The following is a 23,988-nucleotide window of genomic DNA, read 5'->3' as shown; positions in this document are numbered from 1 at the left end:
TCCTCTGCCGGCCACATGATTCAAACCAGCAACCTTCCAGCCACAGGCACAGATCCTGAGCCACAGAGCAACAGAGTTGTTTGCATATTAGCAGACACTTTACAATTGAAGGTTAATGTGGATAAATGCAAAGCATCAGAAGCTCACAAAAGATGATACACAGTACTCTGACTATCAAACAGGTGATAACTGGAAGAAACAACACATCAAGTAAGATCAAGGATAGATAGATTTATAAGCCTCTAACCAGCTCCCTAATGAATGAATGTCCTTATGGGTTTAATAACTGTTCCTGTGTGTTCAGTACCTCGGCTATTCCAGGGATGTTCAGCTTGGCGATTCTCTCCCCAGAGTGTATTTCCATGTCGTTATTATTGTAGGATCCTCCACTCGGGCTGCGGACTGTGATGTCCGGCTGGGCGTGTTCCCAGGTGAATGTCAGCACGGTGTTGTTGCCCACAGTGGGGTCCACAGGGACTTCACCCTGAAACTGTGACCCCGGGTCTGTCCGACTCCCTTTGCTCAGCAGCTGAGGGTTTGGAGGAAAAGAGAGAAAAAAAGTCAAGCAACAAAAACTTTAATATTTAATGTTTAATGTGCTGTATAAATGACTGACACTGCCGTCTGACCTCAAGCTTCTCTCTCTGTCTATGTGTCTCATGGAGAGCAAGTTGAGGTATCCCAAAAGACAAATTCCTAATACGAGAAATTGTATATGGCCAATAAAGAGATCTCTTATCTTATTGAAGCCTGAAGCATTCTGAGCCCTTGATTGCTTCCAGAATTAAGAACGGCTACATTATAACATCACAGATACTGTAGGTATTATAACAGCAGGTACAGTGAGATCAGCTCAAAGCCACACCTGGACAGCACTGGCGATGTCATCTCCAGACTGAGAAGTGATGTCACTGAATGCAATGATTAGTGCGTCAGAGTCCAGTTTGTCACTGGCTGAGAAACGTGTTCCTCCTGTACAGTGACATCACAATGGATTTGAATATGACAGTACTAAATGCATGGCATTGCAAGACAATGTGATGTCCGTTAATATTAGAGCATTCAGGTATACGTTCTGGACACAAAGATGCATTTAGCTCACAACTCCAGTCACTCTACACAGCCTTATTTTATGATTATTTAGATTATTCTGTACTTTTAGTGTATTCAAACACTCTTTGAGTTGATTTGGACATACAATATGTGCAGAAATTCAGAGTATCTATTAGAATATTTTAAACATCATCTCCAGTAAGGCTACAATGAGGAAGTCTACTGAGAACGCAAGTTAATACAAATAAATGAATGAATGGTTAATGATTAGTTAATGATTACTGAATACTAGTTAATGAAAAGCAATCATACAAAGGAGATGGGAAAAGAATCAGGAAATGTGCAGTACAATCAAATCAGCAAACCCATGGCATTTTACAAGATTGCCGACAAGGATTTAGAGAGGGGCCAGCTAAATCCAAGTTTTGTTCAATGCATTGCAGGCCAAGGAAAACCTCCATGTTCCTGCCATGTTTTCAGAAGTGTTTACTGAGAGGCAGATAGTTTCCCTTTTCCGGGATGCACAGAGAGGCAGTCCAGGTGTTTCCTGATCAGTGATTGTCTCCACACACTGCGTTACAGGAAGCTAAACTCACATGAAAGAGCACCAGACAGACTCTCAACCTCTGGCTGAAGTACTGTACCTGTCCCAATTGCAAACTCCTCCAGCCGGGGGTCGGCACTGGGTCCCAGAGCGATGGTGTGAATGGTGACACCACTGCTCTTCACTTCCTCCAGACAAGATCCTACACCTTTGTCTTGGCCATCCGTCAGGAGAATGATCTCGTCCCCAGCCGTGTCCCCGTCATCCTGTCGGAGAACCTGGGAGAGGAGGAACTGGTCAGGACAGCCGTGTGGAGCAGCGCTCAGGGTTGTGCGCTTATATCTAGAAGGTTGCGGGTTCAAGCTGCAGGTGAGAGACTGCTGTTTTACCCTTGAGCAAAGTGCTTCACCTGAAATGGTCCAGTGGTAGAGTTTGATCTGTAGATGTGAAAGGTTTCATTCTAGATCTGGTTCAGCTCTGCTGAGGAAGAGAGAGAGGCACCTGCTGTGTGGAATGTTTACAGAGTGTCACGATTATAGTCCCCCCTCCTTAAGGATGCTCCAGCCCTTTCACTTTAGATTTAATTCTGTGCACCTGACCCCTTTTCCCAGCCCGCCTTAAAAGCCAGGCGCTGACGTTCATCCTGGCTCTGCATCTGGTTTCCGCACTGTGCGAGTCCGGGACCTGGAAGCGCCTGGTCCCGTTAAGGTTTTAATCTCTGTTCCCGTTCCCTGTCCGCCGGTTCCGACCCGGTTTCTGGTTTTAATTTTTGTTTGGATGGATCACCTGGCAATGGACTTATTCTTGTGTTTTGGATTCCCTCTATGGATTGTTTTTTGGATTGTTTGCCTCGGCCACACCTTCCCCGTGCACCAGTGCACTTTGGACACGCCCCCCTGTTTTCAGCCCCGTATTCCTGCATGACGTTTCCCCAGTGTTTCCCCACTTCTTCGGATTGTGTCGTCCGCATAGGGTCCGGAAAGAACTGTTCGTTACACAGAGTGAGTAAGTGACATTTCAGAGCAGCCGGAAGACAAGGGTAAGCTGTGCCAAGAATATTTTAAAAGGCAATGTCTTGTAAATATGCAAAACTCTTTGCTCTAATTATGACATTTATGGTGTAGCAGCAATGCTTATTAGTAAACTAGAGAATTGAAGTGTTGCTGTGGATTTTTAGTAAGGCCTTGACCACAGCATACAGTAGCTCTGTTGATTCTAGCATGATGGGTTGCAGGGGAGACAACCCTTTCTGACAAGCAGCACATCGCAGGACTGTAACACAAACCAGGACACTACTCTTCATAATGGATATCTGGCCTTTAGAGTTTCTGCGTCTACATATACAGCCCAGCCTCTACTCACGCCCTAATAGCTAATAGACTGATTACTATTGATTAGTGAGCAGAAGAGTAGTTTGGCATGGAAGCAGGAAGACAGCTAACAGTTAGCAGCTAGCAGTACTGGCGAGTTTGAAATTGGAACGCCGTGGAAGTCAGTGGTGACCTGCAAGAGTACTCTGATGCAGAAAACAGAAGACAGCTCTCATGTTCCAAATCTAACTAGATCATAAGAACTAATTTTGAGTTGAACCCCCCAAAATAGAAGGAATATCAGCTGCATTGGGAGAGGGAAGAGTCTAGAGCTAATATCGGCCTATTTTATGCCAGTTTGCACCCGTAGACAGAATAAGAAGGACTGGAGAGAGAGGAGAGACAAAACACCAGATATAAGCTGGGGACACAGATGTGGTGGGCTGGATTTTTGACCAGACAGGCTCCCCAAGCAAACTGGAAGAAGAAACGCGGACGCTATGGTAGGCACAGAGCTACCTGTTTTCAGGAGAGGGTTGAGGCTGAAGGGAGCTAGACTCCTGTCCTAGATGAACATGACGAAGATGAGATACCAGCAATGCCAAGGGTGAAAAATGTCTGTTGGTAACAAAGTGAAATGCAGAGTTCTAGTAAGGAAGGACAGGGTCATGTTTAACCACGCAGATTTTCGACACAGGGAAGCAGAAGTACAGGATTCGAATTTGACCTCCACCTGAACTGCTGTTCGATGACACCATGAACTGCATGAAATTGCTCTCCCTGCTACTTGGCAGCCTTTTTCGTCACCATCAGCTCACTCACCCCAAACGCTTTCTGGATGCCAGTGCAGATCTCGGTGCCGCCACCTGTTAAAGAAGGCAGCTCGTTGGCAAGCTGAGCCCGTGCCTCCTTCCCGTCAATGAGAACCAGATCTATTAAAACGTGGGCGAAATGTTTGAACTCCACGATGCCCACTCGCGAGCCCTGTTCCACAATCTGGTCCAGGAAGATCGTCGCAGCCTGACGGAGTCTGTGGATCCGACCGCACTGGAAGAGGGAAAAGGCAAAGTTAACATAACTCAGACTGTCAAGTGGCAGCTCCTGAAGGAAGACAGCTTCCCGGGAGAGATTGCAAACTATTCCACCTTGGAGAAGATGATCTAGATTCCGATACAGTTACTGTAATAAACGAATCACATTTGCAGATGATACCAAAATAGGAGGATTATCAAACACTGAAGAAGCAGGGATTGAAATTCAAAGAGATTTAATTCACTACTGGGTGAAACGCCTGGTAGATGATGTTGAATGTTGTTGCATGCAGGAAGTAAAAACATAAACTGTTCATAACTATACAAAATGGGAAATACTGAGCTAAAAGAGGCTTCTGGCACTCTTCAAGAGTCAGTTCCATGTATAAGGGGTGAGAATGAAGGATTTTCAAGTCTATTGTTGAGAATATGATGTAAGACTTTTTTTCTATTTTTCTCAATATAATTGTAGAAGAAACCTTTTTTTTAAAGCTTCTTTTTTGCTGTTTAAATACTCCTTCCTAGTATAGTGGATATATATACTTGTATTTGTCCATGAGCAATGAGAGAGAGTTCACAGCTTTGTGGCTGCCAAAGCTTTTTCGCTTTTTGTTCTTGGCTCAGAGCTATGAACCCCAATCTGATGCAGAGGGGATCACGAGGAAGTGTTTGCAGACTCCTTCAACCCTCCCACATTCAGGCCACTTGTCTTTTAACACACCATAGGCAACAGACTGCAAGCAGGGGGTGCTGCACGGGGTATCAGAAGATGCCTGGCTGGTTACTACCCTTGAGGAATCCTGGCTACGGTCGGTAGTGACATGACCCCATGATCAGAGATCTCAACTTGCAATCAAACCCGCAATCATAGATCTCAACCCATGATGGAAACTGTGATCACAAAGCTCAACCCACTGACCTAGTTTTTTAGGACAGGTTCAGAACAGATGGGGAATCTTTTGGGCAGGATTCAAAGTATGAGAGACACAGGTTAGTAATGCTGAGAGCACTACCTGACATATAAGGTATCTCAGTACCCCATCTGTGGCAGAACAAGGTTTACAGTATATATTGTATAATCGATGTAATTGGTACCTGTTAATTGGAGGATGGTGGCAGGGACAGTCTGCCCTGGGAGGTGTTTGACTCCTTGTGCAAATGCACCTGGTTTCTGAGGAGTCCGAGGGCTGCGAGTACTGATTCACCCAGGTAAAATAATGGGGACACAGTTGATTGGTTCAGAGTTGATTTTTTTCGAGTCTCACTGAAAGGCTCATGTCCTTCAGTCACCTCAGCGTGGCATCTAACACTGCACTGGGGGGGGAGGGGCTCTGACGTCCCTCTACATCCTCAGATTCCTTTCTCTGCTGTTTGTGTGTATGTTTTCGTCCATTGCCTCATGTCTCCATTGTTGCCCAACTCTTACTGTTCCTTTAAAATTACAGTTAGGGCATTGTGGGGTGAGAGAGTCTGAGCGAGCACAACCATTAAGTGGCCTTTGCTGATGGTGACGTCACCAGAAGCCGACATGCATCGGAAGGTCTTAAATCGTGTTTTAGTACCAGCCGGAGATGTGCAGTAGTAAACAGATTCTGTGCATGTGCACCCCAGACCAGTACAAGAGAAAGACTTGCTCTTAAACATCATCCAGTGCACAAACACAGTGCACAAACAGATACTGTCAGTCTATATATGACTAAACAATCAGGGCATGCATTCACTGAGCAAATTCTGTGAGTGAGACTGCCCATCCTTCACCCGCTTGTGTAGTAACGAAAACTTACGTCTTTCATGCTCCCGGAGGTGTCCAGCACCAGACATACCACACGTTGTCTGGCCCTCAGCAGAGTGAAGGTTGGACTGGGGGGGTCCGCTGTCATGGGGGCGTTGTTGCCACCTTTGAAGTCGGGAGTCTGGCTGATGACGTCCCAGACACTCCTGTAGTCACAGAGCTTGTTTTGGGCATTTAGTACCTTGGAATTGTGAGATCTGTCATCACAGAATGTGGCTTCCTTGGTGCAACAAATAAACACATATATTATAAACCATATACAATGGTTTGTAAATATACAATAAACAAGCAAAGTTTAATTTCTCACTGAAATGTACAAAGAATAAACACATTTTTTGGATGTTGAAAAGTTTTTCCTTCCTATTTTTCAGTGTGGAAGTAACCATTTCCTGTTCTTTGTTACAGCCAATACACACTGATGCAGCTCCCAACTTTTGTATCATGCCCAATGTCTACGTACAGTACAGCCCACCAGGTTACAGTTATTAGACTAATAGGCATAATCCATTTCTAATAGACTAGTACATGGTCTTTTTTCTTCAGTGATTGTGAAGGGGTAGAGTTGTAGATATTGATTTTTCCATTTCTCCCAGCTTTTTATCTCAACAATATTGTTCAGTACAGTAGGATGGCTTCGCTTCTTCACGTATGTGATATGAAGAATGGCAGCCTGTGACTGAGGCAGTATGAGGGGCAGTATCTTCCTATAGCAGCTCACCTGTGTGACTGAGGCTATATAAGGAGCAGCATATTTTTACAGGAACGCACTTGTGTGACTGAAGCAGTTTAAGGAGCACTATCATTCTATAGGAGCTCACCTGTGCAATGGAAGGCTGATACATGATGGAGACTTTTGTATTCTGCTTGATGTGAGGGACGAAGACACAGTTATTTGTGGGCTGCCCTGCGCTGGGGTCTATCTCACAGTCTGTCTCCCCATTGGGGTTCTTCAATGTGCCCCTATAATTTTTAGGGCAACTAAGAGATTAAGAGAGAGCACAGAGGGACAGTTGTTACACTGATTGGACACTAAGGTACCTGAGTATTGTACTGAATAGGTATCTACAGCAATGGAGAAATGAGAACCTGTGTGTTGATTCAGAGAGAAAATCAGAGGGAAATTTGTTGGGAGAATTAAAATATAATAAATAATAATAATAATAATAATAATAATAATAATAATAATAATAATAAAGAATAGATTCCAGTTATACTTAGCACTCCGGTGGATGGGAGAGATGGACCTTTGATAAGGTAGGAACCCAAACACGAGGTTCAAACAACCCAGTAAGTAAGGGAAGTAAGCATGAGCAGAGCGGGAAATGGGGCCGAGGAGGGAGAGCATGGACGGATGTGCCTGGAGTGGCTGAACAGCGCTGCACACTCACTGGGGCTGGGCTGAGCACTATGTGTGACCTGGAGGGGCTGTGGCCTAGAAGAGCTCGTAGGTTGCTGGCATGTTGTCAAGCGGGGCTCTTCGAGCTCATGGCCAGGCGGGCAGGAGCCAAAGCCAGGAAAGTCAGAAGAGACACTGTCCAAAACACCCGGGGGGAATCCATGGGCGTAGGTCCAAGCCGGGATTCACACTATAAACATTTCAAGCCTTAGGGGAAATCCCATAACAAGTTCAGGATAAGCCGGATCAGGAATCCTAAATGAACACCAGCGAGGGCACATGGGGACAAAGATAGCATCATGGGAACTTGGGAATAGAGGAACAGAGGTAGCAACCAGGAAATGAGAGACTGGGCTACAGAGGTAGCACACATGGTAACAATCAGGAACCCGGGAATACAGAAATGTGAGAGCAAAGGATGAAGAGAACAAACCTCAGAAACTATCAAACTATCAAACGACTCCATACCACAGCACCAAGTGCAGTCTGACCTGGCAGTAAGCAGCCTGCACCTTCTAAGGCTGGAGTGCTCATAATTGCACACAGGTGATCAGGCTTTGCTGTGGTACCAGCTGTTGACAAGAGAGGTAACCACGGCGCTGGAGCTGGGTCGGACATGACAATTCCATGCTAAAACTAAGACTGAACATGTATTGGTTTAGAAGGGATTGTCACTTACCTAACAGCTTCTGCCTCACCAGTTTTATCCATATAAAAGGGTTCCTGAGAGTTAAATTCACTGAACACTCCCCATCGCAGAATGGCCCAAGTGTACACTAATACTCGACCTATAGCACAGAAAGAGGAGAATATTTCTGTGTGTGAACACAAGGTATGAAAGACAATGGGTTAAAACAGGCGCACAGTACGTGGAAGCTACAGTATATATACAGTACACTGAAGAGAAAAACCTGCATGTACTGAACGTGTTGAATCTGTGGTACTGTAGGTGGTAACCTACTTTGATACCTTCACAGCTTCTAACAGTACATGATTAAAAGAGGAGAAAGCAGATGTCTGGCCCTTGTCAGTTTTGAAGCAGTCGTCTTCCTGTTAACATTCCTGTCTCACTGGAATGTTAATTCCTGGAGTAATATCTGTGTGGAGATTGTATGGTTTGCTTGTGTTTACATAGGTTTCCTCCTGGTTCTCCAGTTTCTGTCACGAAAGCGTTCTTTCCGGACCCTATGCAGACGACACAATCCAGAGTAGAGTACACGGGGAAAAGGCATGCGGGAGTCGGGAATGAAAACAAGGGGCGTGTCCATGGTGCGCTGGTGTTTGGGGGAGGTGTGGCCAAGGCAAACAATCCAGTCCAAATGGAGCCAAAACTCCAAAACCGGGCGGTCCATCCAAGACAAACAGAATTAAAAGCGGAACCGGGTCAGAACCGGCAGGAACAGGAACTTAAAACCTTGATGGGACCAGGCGCTTCCAGGTTCCGGGCTCGCCTGGTACAGAAACCAGAGCAGAGCCCAGAATAGAGTGAGCGCCTGGCTTTCAAGGAAAAGGGGAGCAGGTGCGGTGGATGAGTAGAAAACAAGGAAGGGCTGGAGCCTCCTTAAGAGGAGGGGTTTACGAACATGACAGTTTCCTCCCACCAAAGACCACTGGTGGGTTAATTGGCTTCTGGGAAAAATGACCCTGAGTGTGCGTGATGGACTAGCGTCCCCTCCATGGTGTATCCTGCCTTCCGCCTGTTGCTTGCTGATATAGGCTCTGCTTTCCCTGCGACCCTGCTTTGGATAAGCTCTTATTGAAAGTGATGTGTGATATGATGTATAATTGCAACCTAAGCATTAATATAGTTAAGAATGCGGTTTGTCTCCCTGCTTCCTAGCCTTCATTCTCAGGTACTGTAAAGCACAGTTTCAAAAACTGTTTCTCCAGAACCATGAGATCCTCTAGTTTGTTTGTTCCAGCTGACTTCATTGGATCACTCTGTTGCTTAATTAGAAGAAATCAACAACCTTTCCCGAGCTCTGCTCATTGAGCTCTTAGCTACCTACAGAATAAAACCTTCCATTGCAGTCTGCTAAGATAACATATGAGAGACAAAGAGATTAAAACAAGTCTGCATGATATATTAAAACTGCATATATAAATGCATATATAACCCTGCATATACAGTATATCCTCAGACTCTTACTATTGCAACTAATGTAGGTGGTAATGTGATAACACAGAGTGCTAGCTAATGAATGTTACAGATGAAGGTATTTCTTGGGACAATGTCTTTCAGAAATCCTAACCATAAAAAAAATCCAATTTTTCACACACAGATCCTACTTGACCCCTTCTTGATATAAACTTAATTTCTAATCAGTACTAATGGGTAATTGCATACATATGCATCCTCATGCTATGACAAAGCTTAATTAAATTTCTGTAGTTCAGGTGCACAAAAGGTATCGACAAGACATACAGTACAGTTGAATATCCTCTGTCTGTGAGTAATATCAGTGGTTGACATGAGTTCAGAATAAATGCACTAGTGTGATATCCACTGCTTAGCAAAGGAGCACCAGCTGGCTAGGGAAACAAGCAGCACAGTGAACACCAGCAAGCACAGGCAAGAGTGGTGACAAACGAAATAGTCTCGAGTCAAGGTACGATGAAACAATGGTCAAATCCAAGAAAATGTCGCAACGGAAGACGGGGAGAATTCAAGCCGACATCACTCATAAACAGGCCAAATAAACAGAGGAGTGTAACAAGCACAGGGGTGATCCAGGAACAAAGTTGAGACAATGTGAAGTTAGGAAACCAAAGTACAAAGTAGGGAACAAAAGAACTCGTGTGAAAGAGCTAAGAGCACTGTCAGAGCAGCCTTTAAAGAGCATGATTCACCAGAGAGCAATAGAGTTAGTAATACGGCACAGGTGAGTTGAGCTTTCTGTCTCATTGCATGTTGGCAACCAGCACAGTTGACAAGAGAGAGAAGGGACACGTCTGGCTGTAATGTAATGATCGGCAGATGGTCTACCAGATGATCAGTGTGCGTGAGCATGACAACCTGTAGGAGCTCAACCTGTAAAGCTGGTAGAGACCCGTCCAAAAGGACCTTCAGCAGTGATTGCTGACAAAAGCACTTCCACCAATTATTGACGCTCATCAAAAAGCTTGGAAATACATTACGATCACTTCAAGAGATGGACCTAATGATCTGCCAATTATGTCCCAGTGTGGGTGAAGAGCTGTCCCACCTGTTCACACTCAGTCCGGGGCTATTAAAGAACTTGCTTAAAGAACAATGCTAGGTTACTCAGTCATAGTGCTTTGTTCTTGTCTTGGTGTTGAGTTGTGTGTTGTGGATTTCCCTTGTACGGTTTGCTGTGTTTCCCGGGCTTTTCAACTTGCTTGGACTCAGCTGTAAGGTTTTGTCTTTGGAACTTTTGGTACAGTTTTTTTGTCCTCTGCCTGTTCTTGGATTAAGGCTTTGGACTGTTTTTGCTTTCCCTGCTTCTTGTCTTGTGTGCTGCTCACCTGCTGCTGTCTGTGCTTCACCTGGCTTAATGTTGCCGCATAGCCTCTGTAGCTACAAGAAAGTGCAGTATTTGACTCAGTGCTGAATACTTACAGTATACAAAATAACGTATTTGTTTGGGATTTTTCTTTGCTGTTATTTCTGACATTTCCTCCTAGTCATTAGGAGGTGCCAATTACAGCTGCAAGACACCATAGGTCAGCTACTACTGCTAATGAGAAACTATGCTTGTCTTTATAGCCTTTACTTGTTTCCAATTCTATGTCCATCTGAAACTGAAAGTACTGTAACTGCAACTATTATTTTTCCCTTTTCACAACAGCTCAGTAGAAAGTGCAGATTAATTAGTTTTGACAAATAACCTAAACCAAAATATTGAATTTACTGTTGTAGCAGCAATGCTTATTAATAAGCCACAGATTTAAGTGTTGGTGTAGATTTGTTTTTTTTTCAGTGAGCTGCCTCTCTGTGGTACAAGCCCCAGAATATTTATTTTAAATATACATATATCTGTATTTTTAGAATGCTTAGTTTCTTGTTCTGTGTGGCAGGGCCACTGGTAATTTTACCTGAAGCCGAAGGAGGGTGCCCGTGTCCTCTCGATAAGCCTTTAAATCGCTGTTTCTATAACTCCCACTGTATAAAAGAGAATGAGTCACGTGCATGTTCTAAGCATGTAAGTACAGCTGTAGGTGAGTTACTTGTGAGACTCCAGCAGAGTAATTGTGTTGCTTAAAAGTACAAGTTAAAAGCAATTTTTTTGTTTCCTTTGAAGAAAGATAAAAGATGTGGAGAAAGGGTTAACATTCCTTTCTGCACAAGGACTGGACTTCTTATGACACAAGACATTCCAGACCTAGAGTTATGGCAGGAAAGGGTGGGAACCGATAAGGATTCCAGAGGCCAGCTAGGAAACCCCCAGGGAAGGAAACCTAACACTGACCATTAAGAGTGACCAAAGTCTGTGACCTGGCCGGACACCGTGACCTCCCCCCATTACCATGGTAACGAGATATGTCAGAAGTGGTAGAGAAGGCCTATATACTGTAAACTGGAAGTTTTGTACCGGTAGTTCGATCAATACTTCAGTTTTATTGTTCCTTGCATGCAATAAAACCCATCTGTTTAAACTTCATCTCGGGATCCCAAACTCATTTGTCGGTTACAACACCTTTCTATTCTTTTTAGACCAGACGTCCAACGAACTAAGAGAAAACATATAGGAGAATTCACGCTTTTTCTATGATAGTGGGAGAAGTTTGTATTAAAAGGTCATAACCTGTAAGCCACAGAAAAGACCTCTCCCAAGGAAAAATACAAGATTGTCAAGTCAGGATATACTGTAGGAGCTGAGGGCCAGCTTGTCAGAGTGCAGTCATGGACAAGCTAGAATGCATAATCGCAGTCCACATGAGCTCATAATGTGAGAATTACCGTTCGACAGGTATTTATGCAAAACGTCTGCATATGACCGTGTAAAGCAGAATTCCACAAACTCAAAATATGTTACCATTACAAATATCGTGTGAGTATTGGATTCAACCTTAGAAAATAGTTTATTTAATCATTCAGATAAGGGTCTGTAGCATTATAACACGCTGTGGTAAAAATTCTGTTGACTCTTCCTGCACCCAGTAATTAGACCAAGAAATTTTACTTTATGTAAGATATTGGTGGTGCTTCAATACTAACTGCCTTGGCACACAAAGAGCGAGAGGTAAGCAAATAGACATCATTTGAAATACCTAATTACAGTTTGTATTCTAAAGTAGTATTGCCGACTTAATTTTTACAATCTATTGTTTTATTAGTTCCTCGTGGCCTGCTCTTCAAGAAAGCGCTGTACACGATCTTCCAAGACAATCAGGATAGTAAGAAAGAAAGAGGAAAGACGGAGAGAACAGAGAACATGCCATCTCCATTCAAGGATTCACTGTGCAATAAATTGCGTTTTGATTTGTTTATAGTCACTCCATGAAATGCCTTTCGTGTATTAACTTTAATGCTTTTATGTTCATATTCTATGCATCAAAATATGTACAGTATTCATTATTTTGTGAATCCGTGTGCAGACTGCTTGTTATTCTGTCATATTAATTCCAAATAGCCAGGATACACACCTTATTATTGCAATTACAATTGTATCAGTAAGTTCACACAATCCCTACACTGTATTTCATAATTGTTGTCATATTATTTTACTAGTTATTAGTTGTAACTTTGTTAATGAGTTTCCTTTAATCCAGTTTTTACGGTTCTCATTACAAACAGCACAATAGCTATAGTGAGTCTCACCAATAAGTTAATTGAATAGGGTGCTGTGATTGTTTCTAATTACACATTTTGATTGGCCAACTGGTGTACAGTATAGTTGAGCAGACTCTTCTGTATGTTTGCTCATTTAAACATTCTACAAATAAAGTTCAAAGCATACAACTGTACAAAAGTGAAGATAAATGTATTTCACAATAGCCTGATGGCCTGATTCTTAACTTGAATTCTCATGTCCTGTCAATCATTCAGGTCCTGTCAGGAAGAATCATTTGTTTAACTAGAAGAAGCTTTCTAGATCTCTGCTCATTGAGCTCTTAGGGGCTGTTACTTGACAGACAGAAACATCTAGAACTACAACTAGAAGCAAATACTAAGATGGCCACGAGAGAATGCTAGCAGTCAAGATGAAGCAATTGCTGGAACAGGGAACAGCAGTGTCTGCTAACTTAGCAGATGTGCAGAGTGAAAGAAGGCTGCCGCATTAAGGACTGTGGAGAGGAGAGCTGAGAGAGATTGTGGAGAGAGGAATCGGACCACAGGAAGACCTGAGCCTCAAGAGAAAGGAATCTAACTACGGCAAACTCCGATATTTGATAGAAAGGGAAGACTTGAGAGACAATTCAAATCATGGGTGTGTCTGTGCCCTAGGACCCACATGATGACCACGCCACCTGTGGCATCACACTACCTACGTATATGACCTACTGCCTGAGACAGGCTGGCATAGCCGATCTGACTTTCTGGCCTGCTCTCCTATCTCAGATTCAGGCTGCAGCCCCCTGCAACACCCTCAGGAGGCCCCTGGACTCAAACTCCTGAGCCCTCACTATCCTGCAGTCGCTCCACCCCCTGCCTGGACTCTACCAGAGTCCTGCCAACAGGCCACCATGGTGTCTGGGACTCCAGCACACCTGGACACAAGCTCACCTCAGAATAATTAGTGAGTGTCTGAGGTGCGCAGGGCTGCAGTCTCACCTCTGGGTCCATACATGACGATGGCCTGGTCATTCAACAGGTATTCGGGGGTCAGGTGAATATGTTCCCCTTCTTGACCACAGTTACCAAGAGTGGAAGTGTATGGAGTGCCGATGCTGTTGTCACAGAATGGATCAGCAACCAGCACACTTGCCTGTAACAGAAAAGCTTTGGGTAACAACAGTGGTATCTGTGTGAGTGTAGCTTTCTCTGTGGACTGAAGTGGTGTCCAATTCAGGAGGCAGTTACTCTATGCTGCCAGGATAGACTGGGGATTGATGGTACTGGGATAAGTTGGGGGTCTGGAATTAATGGTACTGGCACTGGCTGAGGGTTGAGAATTTTGGGAAACTGGGATAGGCTGAGGGTTGAGAATTAAAGTTATTTGGAACAGGCAGAACTTTGAGGTTCAAGAGTATTGGGTTAGACTGGGGGTGGAGGGTTAAGGTTATATGGGAGATGTTGAAGGTACCAGGATTGGTTTAAGGGTTTTTCTTAAATAGAGTAATCAGCTTTCCAGTAATGCATCACACGTTAAGGAGCGTTAAGGAGCTGGTCCTGCTGAAAAACCACTGCCTATGGAATTATAGAGAAATAGGACCAAATGAACTGGACATGATGAATATATCCTATTATTTGTAGCCATTCTGATGGTGTGATTTCTTCTAAAATGCTTCAATATGTAACCGTCTTCATTTGCAGTCCCCACATGTAGTTAAAATGCCTTGGCCAGTATTTAACACCTGAGACCAGTTTAATTCTTCACAGTTCATTTTTGTTAGGCCCTTCAGTGCACATTCATGCTAACATACAGTCTGTATTTATTAGATCATAAGAAAATAAAATATGTTTGTCCCACAAGGGATGTGTTTTAGTTGTTTTTTTTTTACATCGAGCACTTTAATGTTAATACATTAAAGGATCACATTAATGTATTTTGTTACTGAAAGATAATTCAATCAAGGGATGAAAGTGTTTACTATTACTTCATATCACCAGAGGCTATATCACCCCGCAGGTAACAACTGGCAGCCCACTGTAAGTCAGCAGGTGTGAGCCTGGTCAGTAGCTGGATGGGAGGCCTCCTGGGAAAACTAAGGTTGCTGCTGTAAGAGGAGTTAGTGGGACCAGTAGGGGGCGCTCACCCTGCAATCTGTGTGGGTCCTAATGCCCCATAACACTGAAGTCCCAACTCTCCTTGGTCATCAGTAATCCCAGGGTATTTCTAAAACATATTAGGGGTGTTACCCCACTGGCATGGCCAAATTTCCTCCCGATACCAAAAAACCTAATAATAAACTCCCCCTTTTATGAATTGGCCTCATTACTCTGATAGCTTCTTAACTCCTTAGTCTGTAGTCTGGTTTCACACACTGATAACTGGTGCACTTTGGCTGCCATCGTGGGGCTACACATGGGTGTTGTAGGAAGGGGGTTGGCATTACCTAAAGGCCTTTGAGTGTTACATCCATTCATGCATGGGAATCCATATAACAGAAAGTTTATATTAACCGATTATTATTAGTAGTAGTAGTAGTAGTAGTTTAGTCCTGATTAGTGGTATTTAAATTGCCATGCAGTAAAATCAGAATGGGACCATATTGAAAACAGCACATAGAATTCTGTCATGAACAGGTTATTAGCAATATTGAGTTTTATCTTAACCTTATACAGGTATTTTGTGTAATGAAACTGAATTTAAAGCAATCAAGTTACACTCATACTTACACACATCCTCACACAAATACAGTATACTGCATATATTTATTGAACATATACTGTAGATCTACCTGTCTCTCAACTTCAGTCCAGAATCTCTTATCTAATATGTGAATGTGTAACTAAAATAAAACATAACATAAAATACTATATATATATACAGTTGCACAGCATAAAATCCAGTAGTGTTTTTGTACCTTAACATAAGTCTCAGTGCCTGGTTTCCTGTAGAGAGAATTGTTTTCTTTCCATGTTCTTGGAATTAAAATCCTCACATCCTGGAAGAAAGCTCGTTTCCTTGTGGCCGTGAACAGAGAAAGGGAAGCCTCTGTGAACATTTCCTGAGGAGAAAGGCAAATGAGGTGATTAATCAGCATTTCCACATCAGGGCTGTCCAGTCCTGGTCCTGGAGGTCCAGTCATCATGTCCACATCAGGGCTGTCCAGTCCTGGTCCTGGAGGGCTGGTCAGGGCTTTGTATGTCTCTTTATACAGTAACAGGGCTTTATAAAAGCTGAGAAATGCTGTTACATTGGCTCCATTAAGCTGATTGAGTTGAGATGAGTTAGAATGGAAACCTGCAGACAGATACTGGCCTTCCAAACCTTCAACTCCTTGTTTCTACTGCCCTTGTGTCTGGTGTCATCCCAGGTCCCAGATTAATCTTTTTATGGTTTCTAATCTCTTCCTATCTCTTGGACCCTGGTTTCATCTCACTTGTTGCTTTTAATGCTTTTTTAACCAGACCAGAGGCTCTCTGGTGTCCTGCTCTGAGGGTGTCCTGTGACCCTCTCTCTCTTCACTTCCCACCTGACATCTAGCACAACACAACTTCCAACCACTCTCACAATTGTTCAGGCCAAAATCTGAATCAGAATCTGAAGGTCCACACCTTGTATAGTTTACAAAACAAAAACAGGATAATTCAACTGGGGCTTATTCTACGTGGGCTGATGTTCAAGAACTGCCAGCTGGCTTCTCCCTGCTGCTGATTAGGCTGACTACCTGTCACCATCTCGATTCACTGGGACTCAGGCCTGGGTTTGATCTGATTCATTCTTCGTGTAGTCTTACTTCTGCTCTCTCCTCGGTCTCTCCTCTGCTCTCTGGGAATGCAGTTTCAATATATTGTGTGTTTAGCTCATCTATTACTTTGCCACTGGCCCCAGCATTCTATCAAGCTCACAGCCCAGCCTTTGGTACTGGATGGGACCTGCACAAATAAAATAATAACAACCCAAAATGAGGCAATCCAATGAAAAGTTATATCATCTCATTGGCCTTGGGTCTGTCCTGCATCCCACCTCTGGCTCAGACAGCAGGTGTTTACTCTGTCCTGGGCATCCAGTTTGGCCGCAGACTCCCTCCTCTCAGCTCCTGCTTCAGACATCATATGTAACGCATGATATCTGTCTTCTCTTTTAACGTTTCCACGTTCCTCCCCTCCATTGCTGCATTTCGCCCTGCTGCTCCTGATGCCACCTCTTTGGCCCCGAGTCTGTCCAGCGTTCAATCTGCACCCCAATCATGCACCTTCTCTGCATTTCCATACTGTGCTTGTAGGTTCCTTTCTTCCCTGTTTCTACATGGTGGTTTTGGGGTTCCCTTGTTTCCTTTGGTTTCTTTTGGTGGTGGAGCCTCCTCATCCTCCTCATCCTATAACTGGGAGGCTCCCTCTTAACCAATCCGGTAAAGCCAAAACCTTTTGTATTTAAATACCCAAACATCAGAAAGCCTCTGATTCTTGGATGGCGTTATTCCATGTGAAATTCTTGTTTAGCCCAATGTGCCAGAATTATTACAGAATTATTACTCTTTTCACCAAAGCTGTGCCAGAGGACAAAGAACTCATATGCATCTAACTACACCAACCGCAAATTAATATTCTTTGCAAAATCATTTACAGGGTGGAAAATGATGATTTATGTACTTATCGATTTATCCAGATAACCTAAAGTTTAAAATTGCATTCATCATGACAGAATTGACCTTTTGTTACTGCAAGTGTTATTGCATTTGGAGAATGCCTTGTTTAAAAAACAAAGTTTTTAAATTTCATTATGTTATGCTGCACAAAGAAAGAATTTAAATATTCAGAACAACAATAATCTAGTTTAAATATAGCTATTCATAGCTTCCATACTGCTCCAATGTATTAGAGGAAGCAGTGATCTCTATGCTGATAGTCGTACTAGCAACTGTAGCAGACATGAAATCTGAATTAATATTAGTAAAGCAACAGCAATTCTCTGTGTCCTGAGGACCTTACCTTGATCTTCTCAATGAGCGCTGGGTTCTCAGGCACACGGGGGTTGATGGCGACGACCACCCCCCTGTATCCATTATTAATCAGCTGGACTGGAGACCCCAGAGTTACAGAGACCGTCCAGCACAGCAGCAGCACAGAGGACAACATTTCTTTGGAGCTCAGAGCGAGGGTTTGCTGTGTGTGTGCTGTGATCCCACACTGTTGAAAGACACACACAGAGAAATGCCTAGTGGGTGTGGATTAGCTGTAGTATGTTTCTAATTTTCTTCAAATCTCTCCTTGCCACTTAGTCTATAAAAAAGCTTCTCTGCCTTTTCATTCCTCTCTTGTTACTTTGTTGTTTTTCAGAAGAATAACTCAGATTCATCGATGCTTTCTCTGCTAGGTATCTGTGCCAAGATAATTACAATTTGCTGTGTGATGAATCACGATAAAGCACAAATACATGATGCCATTATTTGTGAAGCAAAACAATAGCAGTGAAAAGTCTGGACAGATACAGTATGTTTTACACATGTATTTTGTAAGAATGTTTTGGCATGGATTAAACATTGTCCGGGTGCACAGAAAGTACAACTGTTGTTGTTTGATGTAAGTTCTTTACAATTTTTAATAATTGCTACATATGAACACACTCATTAATAAATGTAGATCACAGTTACATTGAGACACAAGTCTATATTGGGCATTTTTTTCTCATAACAAACAATATACACGCTCCAGGACAGTGACTCATTGAGCCGAGGTCCTGCCCCAGTGCTGTGTGAACATCTGGCATCTATCAATTGCAAGGATAGAAAAGGACTTTGGCCAGTATATACGGCGTGTCAGACTATCAGGTATTGTGCAGAATGAGAACAAGTGAGCAGGAAGTGAAGACATCCGTGAAAGGTGAAAACGTGAGTGTGAGTAACTGGTGAGTGGGAAAAATCATGAGCTGATAGGCCCGCCTAGTGGGGTGAGGCCTGTCTGGTACAAGTAGTAACAGATCAGTATGGGAAAGAATTACAGTAAATTTGAAATGAAAAGAGAAATGCATTTACAAAGATACTGTATAAGTCAGAAACAATAAAACAGGTTTCGGGGCAACATACTGTAGTTTCCCACGGTGGTGTGTAATAGCTTCAGTAATTGCCTAATTGTTTAATTACTCGGAGAGCACATTCTCATGGCTGTAACTATGATTAGGGTTCGTATGTAAGGGTGTGTCACAAAAGTAGGAAAGAGGACATCTGGAGCACCAGGTCTGCAGGGAGTTGGAGCAGTAGAAGGTTTAAAATAAGAGGTGCTCAACGTTCTCCTTAAACTAACAAGTGCCATTAGTTGCTTTCACACAACTGTATGGTGGAAACCAAACCCACAACAGTTCTAATCTTGATAGGGGTGGCACCTTCAAAATTCATCTACCCAATAATGTAAGCACTTGATTTTAATTATTTCCTTAACTGAGCCAATGAAACTAAGGGTACACTTGCTTTTCCCCATCCCCGGTCCTTGCTTCCACACTGTTTGTTTCACTTTTTCCAACATTTTCTTTCAAGATGCAAGGAATTGGTTAGTCTAAACTCTATGGGGTATTTTCATGAAAGCTAGCTTTGAGTCAGGAAGAGTAGCAGGGTTGTTGGAGAATTTTTTCCTGCTTCCCCTTAAAAGACAGCAAGGAGTCCATCTCAGATGTTTAAAGAATTTTTTATTTTATGCACAGGGGAGCGAAACACACAGACATGCTTGGCATGTTTCTCTCAAAGTAATTAAACTAGCACAGTCCTTACATTTTCTGTTATCTACAGTACCATGCTTCCCTGTGCTGATCAGATTGGCAGCGTTCTAGAATCACGCACATCTCCACCTTCCCTATTTGCCAAAAATAACTTACTATAACACGATTGGTAACTTAGGTTCATAGCACACGTTCCTATATAACGCAGTTTAGAATTACATCGTAGTCCTTGTGTCCAGCATTCTTTCAATCCAGTTTAAACAAGTTCTGTATGTCCATCTAATAAAATATTGCAGCTTCAGCAGAAAAGGTATGTACAGTACAAAGTTCACAAAGACCCTTTCAACAGGGTAAAACCATGAAATTGTGCATATTAATATTTAGGGTCCACAAACATTTTCTTGGCACTGCAGATTTACACAGAAAAAAAAATTAAATGGTATGTTTGTGTCACCAAGAAGCGAAAGAGCACATCTGGAGCAACTGGTGTGCAAGCAATCTACATAGCAGAAGTAGTTAAATAGCATACTTCGGAGTGTGTATATGTAGTACTGCTATTGAGTGTCACGGATGTCAGAAAGGACGAGCTGTGGAATGGCAGGAGAGCGTTTAAGACCCTATGCGTAGTGGCGAGATGGGGTAAGCCCAGGCTTAGCTGTTCAAGAAATGCCGTAAAGAAACCTAGGCCCTCAGGTAGCAGACATGGGGCGACCTGGTGCTAGGTGGGTCTCAGGACAACCGAACATCAATGCTGAGCGAGTAGCAGAGCAGAAGCAGGAAATAAATAGGCTCCACAACAAGACACACCAGAAAGACAAGAATAATCACAGGGGACTAGGAACAGGAGGAAAGTAGAGTGCCCTCTAGGTGTACTGGGTGTGACATTGAGGGCTGGAATTACAAATCTGCTGGTGCTGTTGCTGAGAATTGTCTTGCTCCTGTTTTTCAATAAAGCTTGGAAGTCTCCCAGCCCTTGAAATCCAGCACAATGAGTCACTCTACCAGGAACTTCCACAGCACAAAACACAAGAGGAGCACAATCTGAGTTTAGGAACTCTAGAGAAAGGGCTGCCAAACCAAAGACACATTCTTTGGCTGAATAAAACAAAATAATTTTCTATTATTTCATAAGAAGGTGACTTCCAGACAAACCAGATGGACAGAGAAAACTCCAGAAAACGAACTGTACTCATAACAGAACTTTCAGTGTTATTAGCACTCACGCTGAAGTTGCAGCTGAAGGTTCAAATATTTTTAGTAGGTCGTTTCTGAACAGGATCACAAACGACAAACTTCTTGTTCTGTTTGTAGTAACAGACAAATAAGTTCTAGAACCCGAGATGACGTAACTGAGTTTATTGCATGCAAGGAACAATAAGACCAAAGTTTTCCTCTGCTTTTCCTCTTACTGTAATACTCCAGTATGATAGAAGCAGTAGCTCGATGCTGTTTCATCAATAGATCAAAGGTAAATACCGTCAAAGGTGCTTCTACCAAATATTGAGTGCACAGATCTGAATAGTTAAGCATTCAACACCTTTTCTCTTTAGGTTTTGACATTAACAGTACTTATCTTCTCTATAAATTGGCTTTATTACTCTGCTCTCCTCCTCACTGATCGCTGATGTGTGGTGAGCGTTCTGGCGCACTATGGCTATCATCCAGGTGGATGCTGCACATTGGTGGTGGTGGAGGGGATCCCCAATACCTGTAAAGCGCTTTGAGTGGGCTGTCCAGAAAAGCGCTATATAAGTGTAAGCAATTATTATTATTATTATTATTATTATTATTATTATTATTATCTTAGCCTTAGATCAATTCAGTTTGAGCATTCATGCTTTGAGAATACTAAGCTTACAAACATTTATGCATCATTTGGTCATTTTACAGTAGACTTCCAGGGGATCATAAGTTCCTTGTATCCCTTCTCCCACTGGTGATGGGCAAATCAGAGCCTCTTTTCATTTCCTGTGTAGCAGAGGTCAGCAGCTCCTTCAAACCACTGCTTCCTGGTTTACCATCTGTCAGTCAGCTGGTAAATTCCCACATCCTTCTGGGGAACAAGAACCATGTTGTCACCACCTTCTGCTGTCTTACACTCTTGTAGATTTAGATACCCTAGCAAGTAGGACATTAGAGTAGTCAAAAGGACAAAAGACAGAAGTGTTGACCAGCTTTTCAGCAGCAGTTAGCGACAACATTGTCACGAAGCACAGTTCTGAACCCTTTGTAGGCGGTATAATCCAGAAGTAAGTGGAGAAGGAGGATGGGGAGGAGACGACGAGGATCAGGAGGGGTTGACAGACAGGGGGGCGTGACGATGGTGAACTGGTGCTCGGGGGGCGTGGCCAGGGCGAACAAGTCCAAGGAGTCCAGGGGGAAATCCAGGGCGAAGTCCAAGGTCCTAATCAAACAAGACAAAGTTAAAAACCGGAACGGGATCCGGTGCAGTGAGAGGGAATAAAAATGGGATGACGGGGCCAGGCGCTCTGAGCCCCACACTCAGCTGGGTCAGGACGCCGATAGGAGGCCTGTGCCCTCAAGCCGCGGACTTGATGGTAGGCAGGCCGCCGGGCGTCCGTCTTCCAATGCAGAGCCGGGAGTAGCGAATGAGCCCGGCTTAAATAAGGAGGGGCAGGACTGGGGGCAGGTGCACGGGATCGGCAAAATGATGACAGGCCGGGCACCCTGGGACAGCTGCGCAGAGATGACGAGGGGCTGGGGGTAGGTCACCTCGGTCTCGCTCATGCCTCCAGTGACAGTGACCGGAGGGACACATTCATCGGCGGCTCTGGAGGTCACTAGCAATGTGAAGGTCTGGGGGGAGCTGTGGGTGTTGACAACCTTGTAGCTCCATGTACCACTCTACAAGATTTGACCAAAATGGAGAATTCAGTACAGACATGGGGAACTCATGTCTCTCATTTCTGACTCTGGACCAATATTCCCACGCTTGTCTTGCTTTTTATCAAACAAGAGACAGAATCTACAAACCTGCTCCAGAAACAGTGAAGTTCAGCCCCAACCAGGCTCGTGCCAACACAGTGTTTTGGCACCTTTATCAGAGTACAGAGATGAACCAGAAAGAGAGCAGCAAGGATGAGATCTGCCAACCTTGAGATTTTTTGGTACCACCCCAGACAGATGTAAATGTAGGGAGTTTCTGACTGACTGACTGACTGACTGCTTCTAGCTAGGGCAGAGTTCTGTAATTGTCAAGAGATAAAAAAGGCTTAAAAAAGGACACACAGCAATTTTCTTCACATCAAAATACTTTTAAAAAAATGAAGCTGGGAAAATCTGCATATATTCAAGGTTGTAGTATGAATATGTATGAAATAATTACTGGACTTTGTTAAATGCACAACTCTGCATACTGTAGGTCACCAATTCTGTTTTTGTAAAAACAAAAGACAGATGTCAAAGGAAGTTGACAGCTTTGTTAGGAGCAGAAATCGATGTGATCCTAATGACGTTGTCAAAAGAAAGAGTGATCTACTTAAAAAAACAGAACATTAGCCATCTGAGCACGAAACAAACTCAACTGTCACAATCCTCATGAGATACAGTATAAAAGGCCTAGACAAGGCCTGGCAGTTTCTCTGCTCTGTGGGTCAGACCCAGTGCTGCATTGCTGTGTGCATTGAGCTCAATAAAAACTGGATCTGTCTTCTGTTCTTCTGCTAATGAGTTTCCCACAACAAAAAGGGGAAATTCTCACAGTCAGTGAGATGCAAGTCAGAACCAAATTGTGATGAACAGCTGTGCTAGACCCCTGCCACATGGCCTTGTGGCCTGTCAGGGATATTTCTGTGTAGCTCTTTCTATAGTGTCCATTTCTATGCTATGTGCATTTGTTGTATTTTGTTATGCGTTAGCTGTTGTGGATCCATCATCTTGTATCAGGTTACAGAGCCTGTTAACCCACCTCTTAAACTGGAGCTTCACCTGTCCATCAAGAGGACCAGGAGTGGGACCTATACTGTATATCCTGGCCTAGATGGTGTAGCTCTAATGGAACAGATAAAGGTTTATTCCATACTGAAAAGAGAAGAACACAATGTTTCTGCTGTGGAGCCTTCTTTGGGTGTGATAATTGGTTAGGTTTCGTCTGGTATGCTGGTTTTTTTATTTGCACATTTTTGGGGGTTTTCCCTTTTTACATCCGCACTTATTTTGATCATTTTCAGATGTTTTTTTATTATTTGACGGACTCCTCATGCTAGGTAGTCGGTCACGCCAACATCACAGATCCCCAACAAAATGAGATTTCCATACCCCCCCAGAAAATCAAACATGAATCAGCGATGAAAGGCTTTGAGGGTAAGAACAGGATAAGCAGTCGTCACCAGCAGTAGCATTTGTTCGTTTAATGATTTAATCTGAGAAACGCTGCTCCAGCTGGATCTGTTTTGGCTC

At 43.3% G+C, this 23,988-nt stretch overlaps 1 protein-coding gene across 2 annotated transcripts in view; it reads right to left on the bottom strand.

Moving 5' to 3' along the window:
- Nucleotides 1-23,988, bottom strand: part of LOC107077269 (calcium-activated chloride channel regulator 1-like) — a 35,749-nt gene that overhangs the window by 5,295 nt on the left and 6,466 nt on the right. The window contains exons 1-10 of one of the 2 annotated variants that reach the window (XM_069188044.1): nt 17,850-18,045; nt 15,779-15,922; nt 13,863-14,016; nt 7,806-7,914; nt 6,549-6,708; nt 5,723-5,950; nt 3,730-3,954; nt 1,698-1,875; nt 866-972; nt 308-529 (exon numbers count right to left, since the gene is read on the bottom strand). In XM_069188044.1, coding sequence (XP_069044145.1) covers nt 308-529; nt 866-972; nt 1,698-1,875; nt 3,730-3,954; nt 5,723-5,950; nt 6,549-6,708; nt 7,806-7,914; nt 13,863-14,016; nt 15,779-15,922; nt 17,850-17,996 — 1,674 coding nt within the window. In that variant the 5' untranslated portion in view covers nt 17,997-18,045. Of the gene's footprint in view, nt 1-307; nt 530-865; nt 973-1,697; nt 1,876-3,729; nt 3,955-5,722; nt 5,951-6,548; nt 6,709-7,805; nt 7,915-13,862; nt 14,017-15,778; nt 15,923-17,849; nt 18,046-23,988 lie in introns of those variants that run through there. The other variant, XM_069188045.1, reaches the window with a different exon arrangement.

This window comes from Lepisosteus oculatus, chromosome 4 (genome assembly GCF_040954835.1).
Source record: "Lepisosteus oculatus isolate fLepOcu1 chromosome 4, fLepOcu1.hap2, whole genome shotgun sequence".
Lineage (NCBI taxonomy): Eukaryota > Metazoa > Chordata > Actinopteri > Semionotiformes > Lepisosteidae > Lepisosteus > Lepisosteus oculatus.
This window is presented reverse-complemented; position numbering and strand designations above follow the sequence as displayed.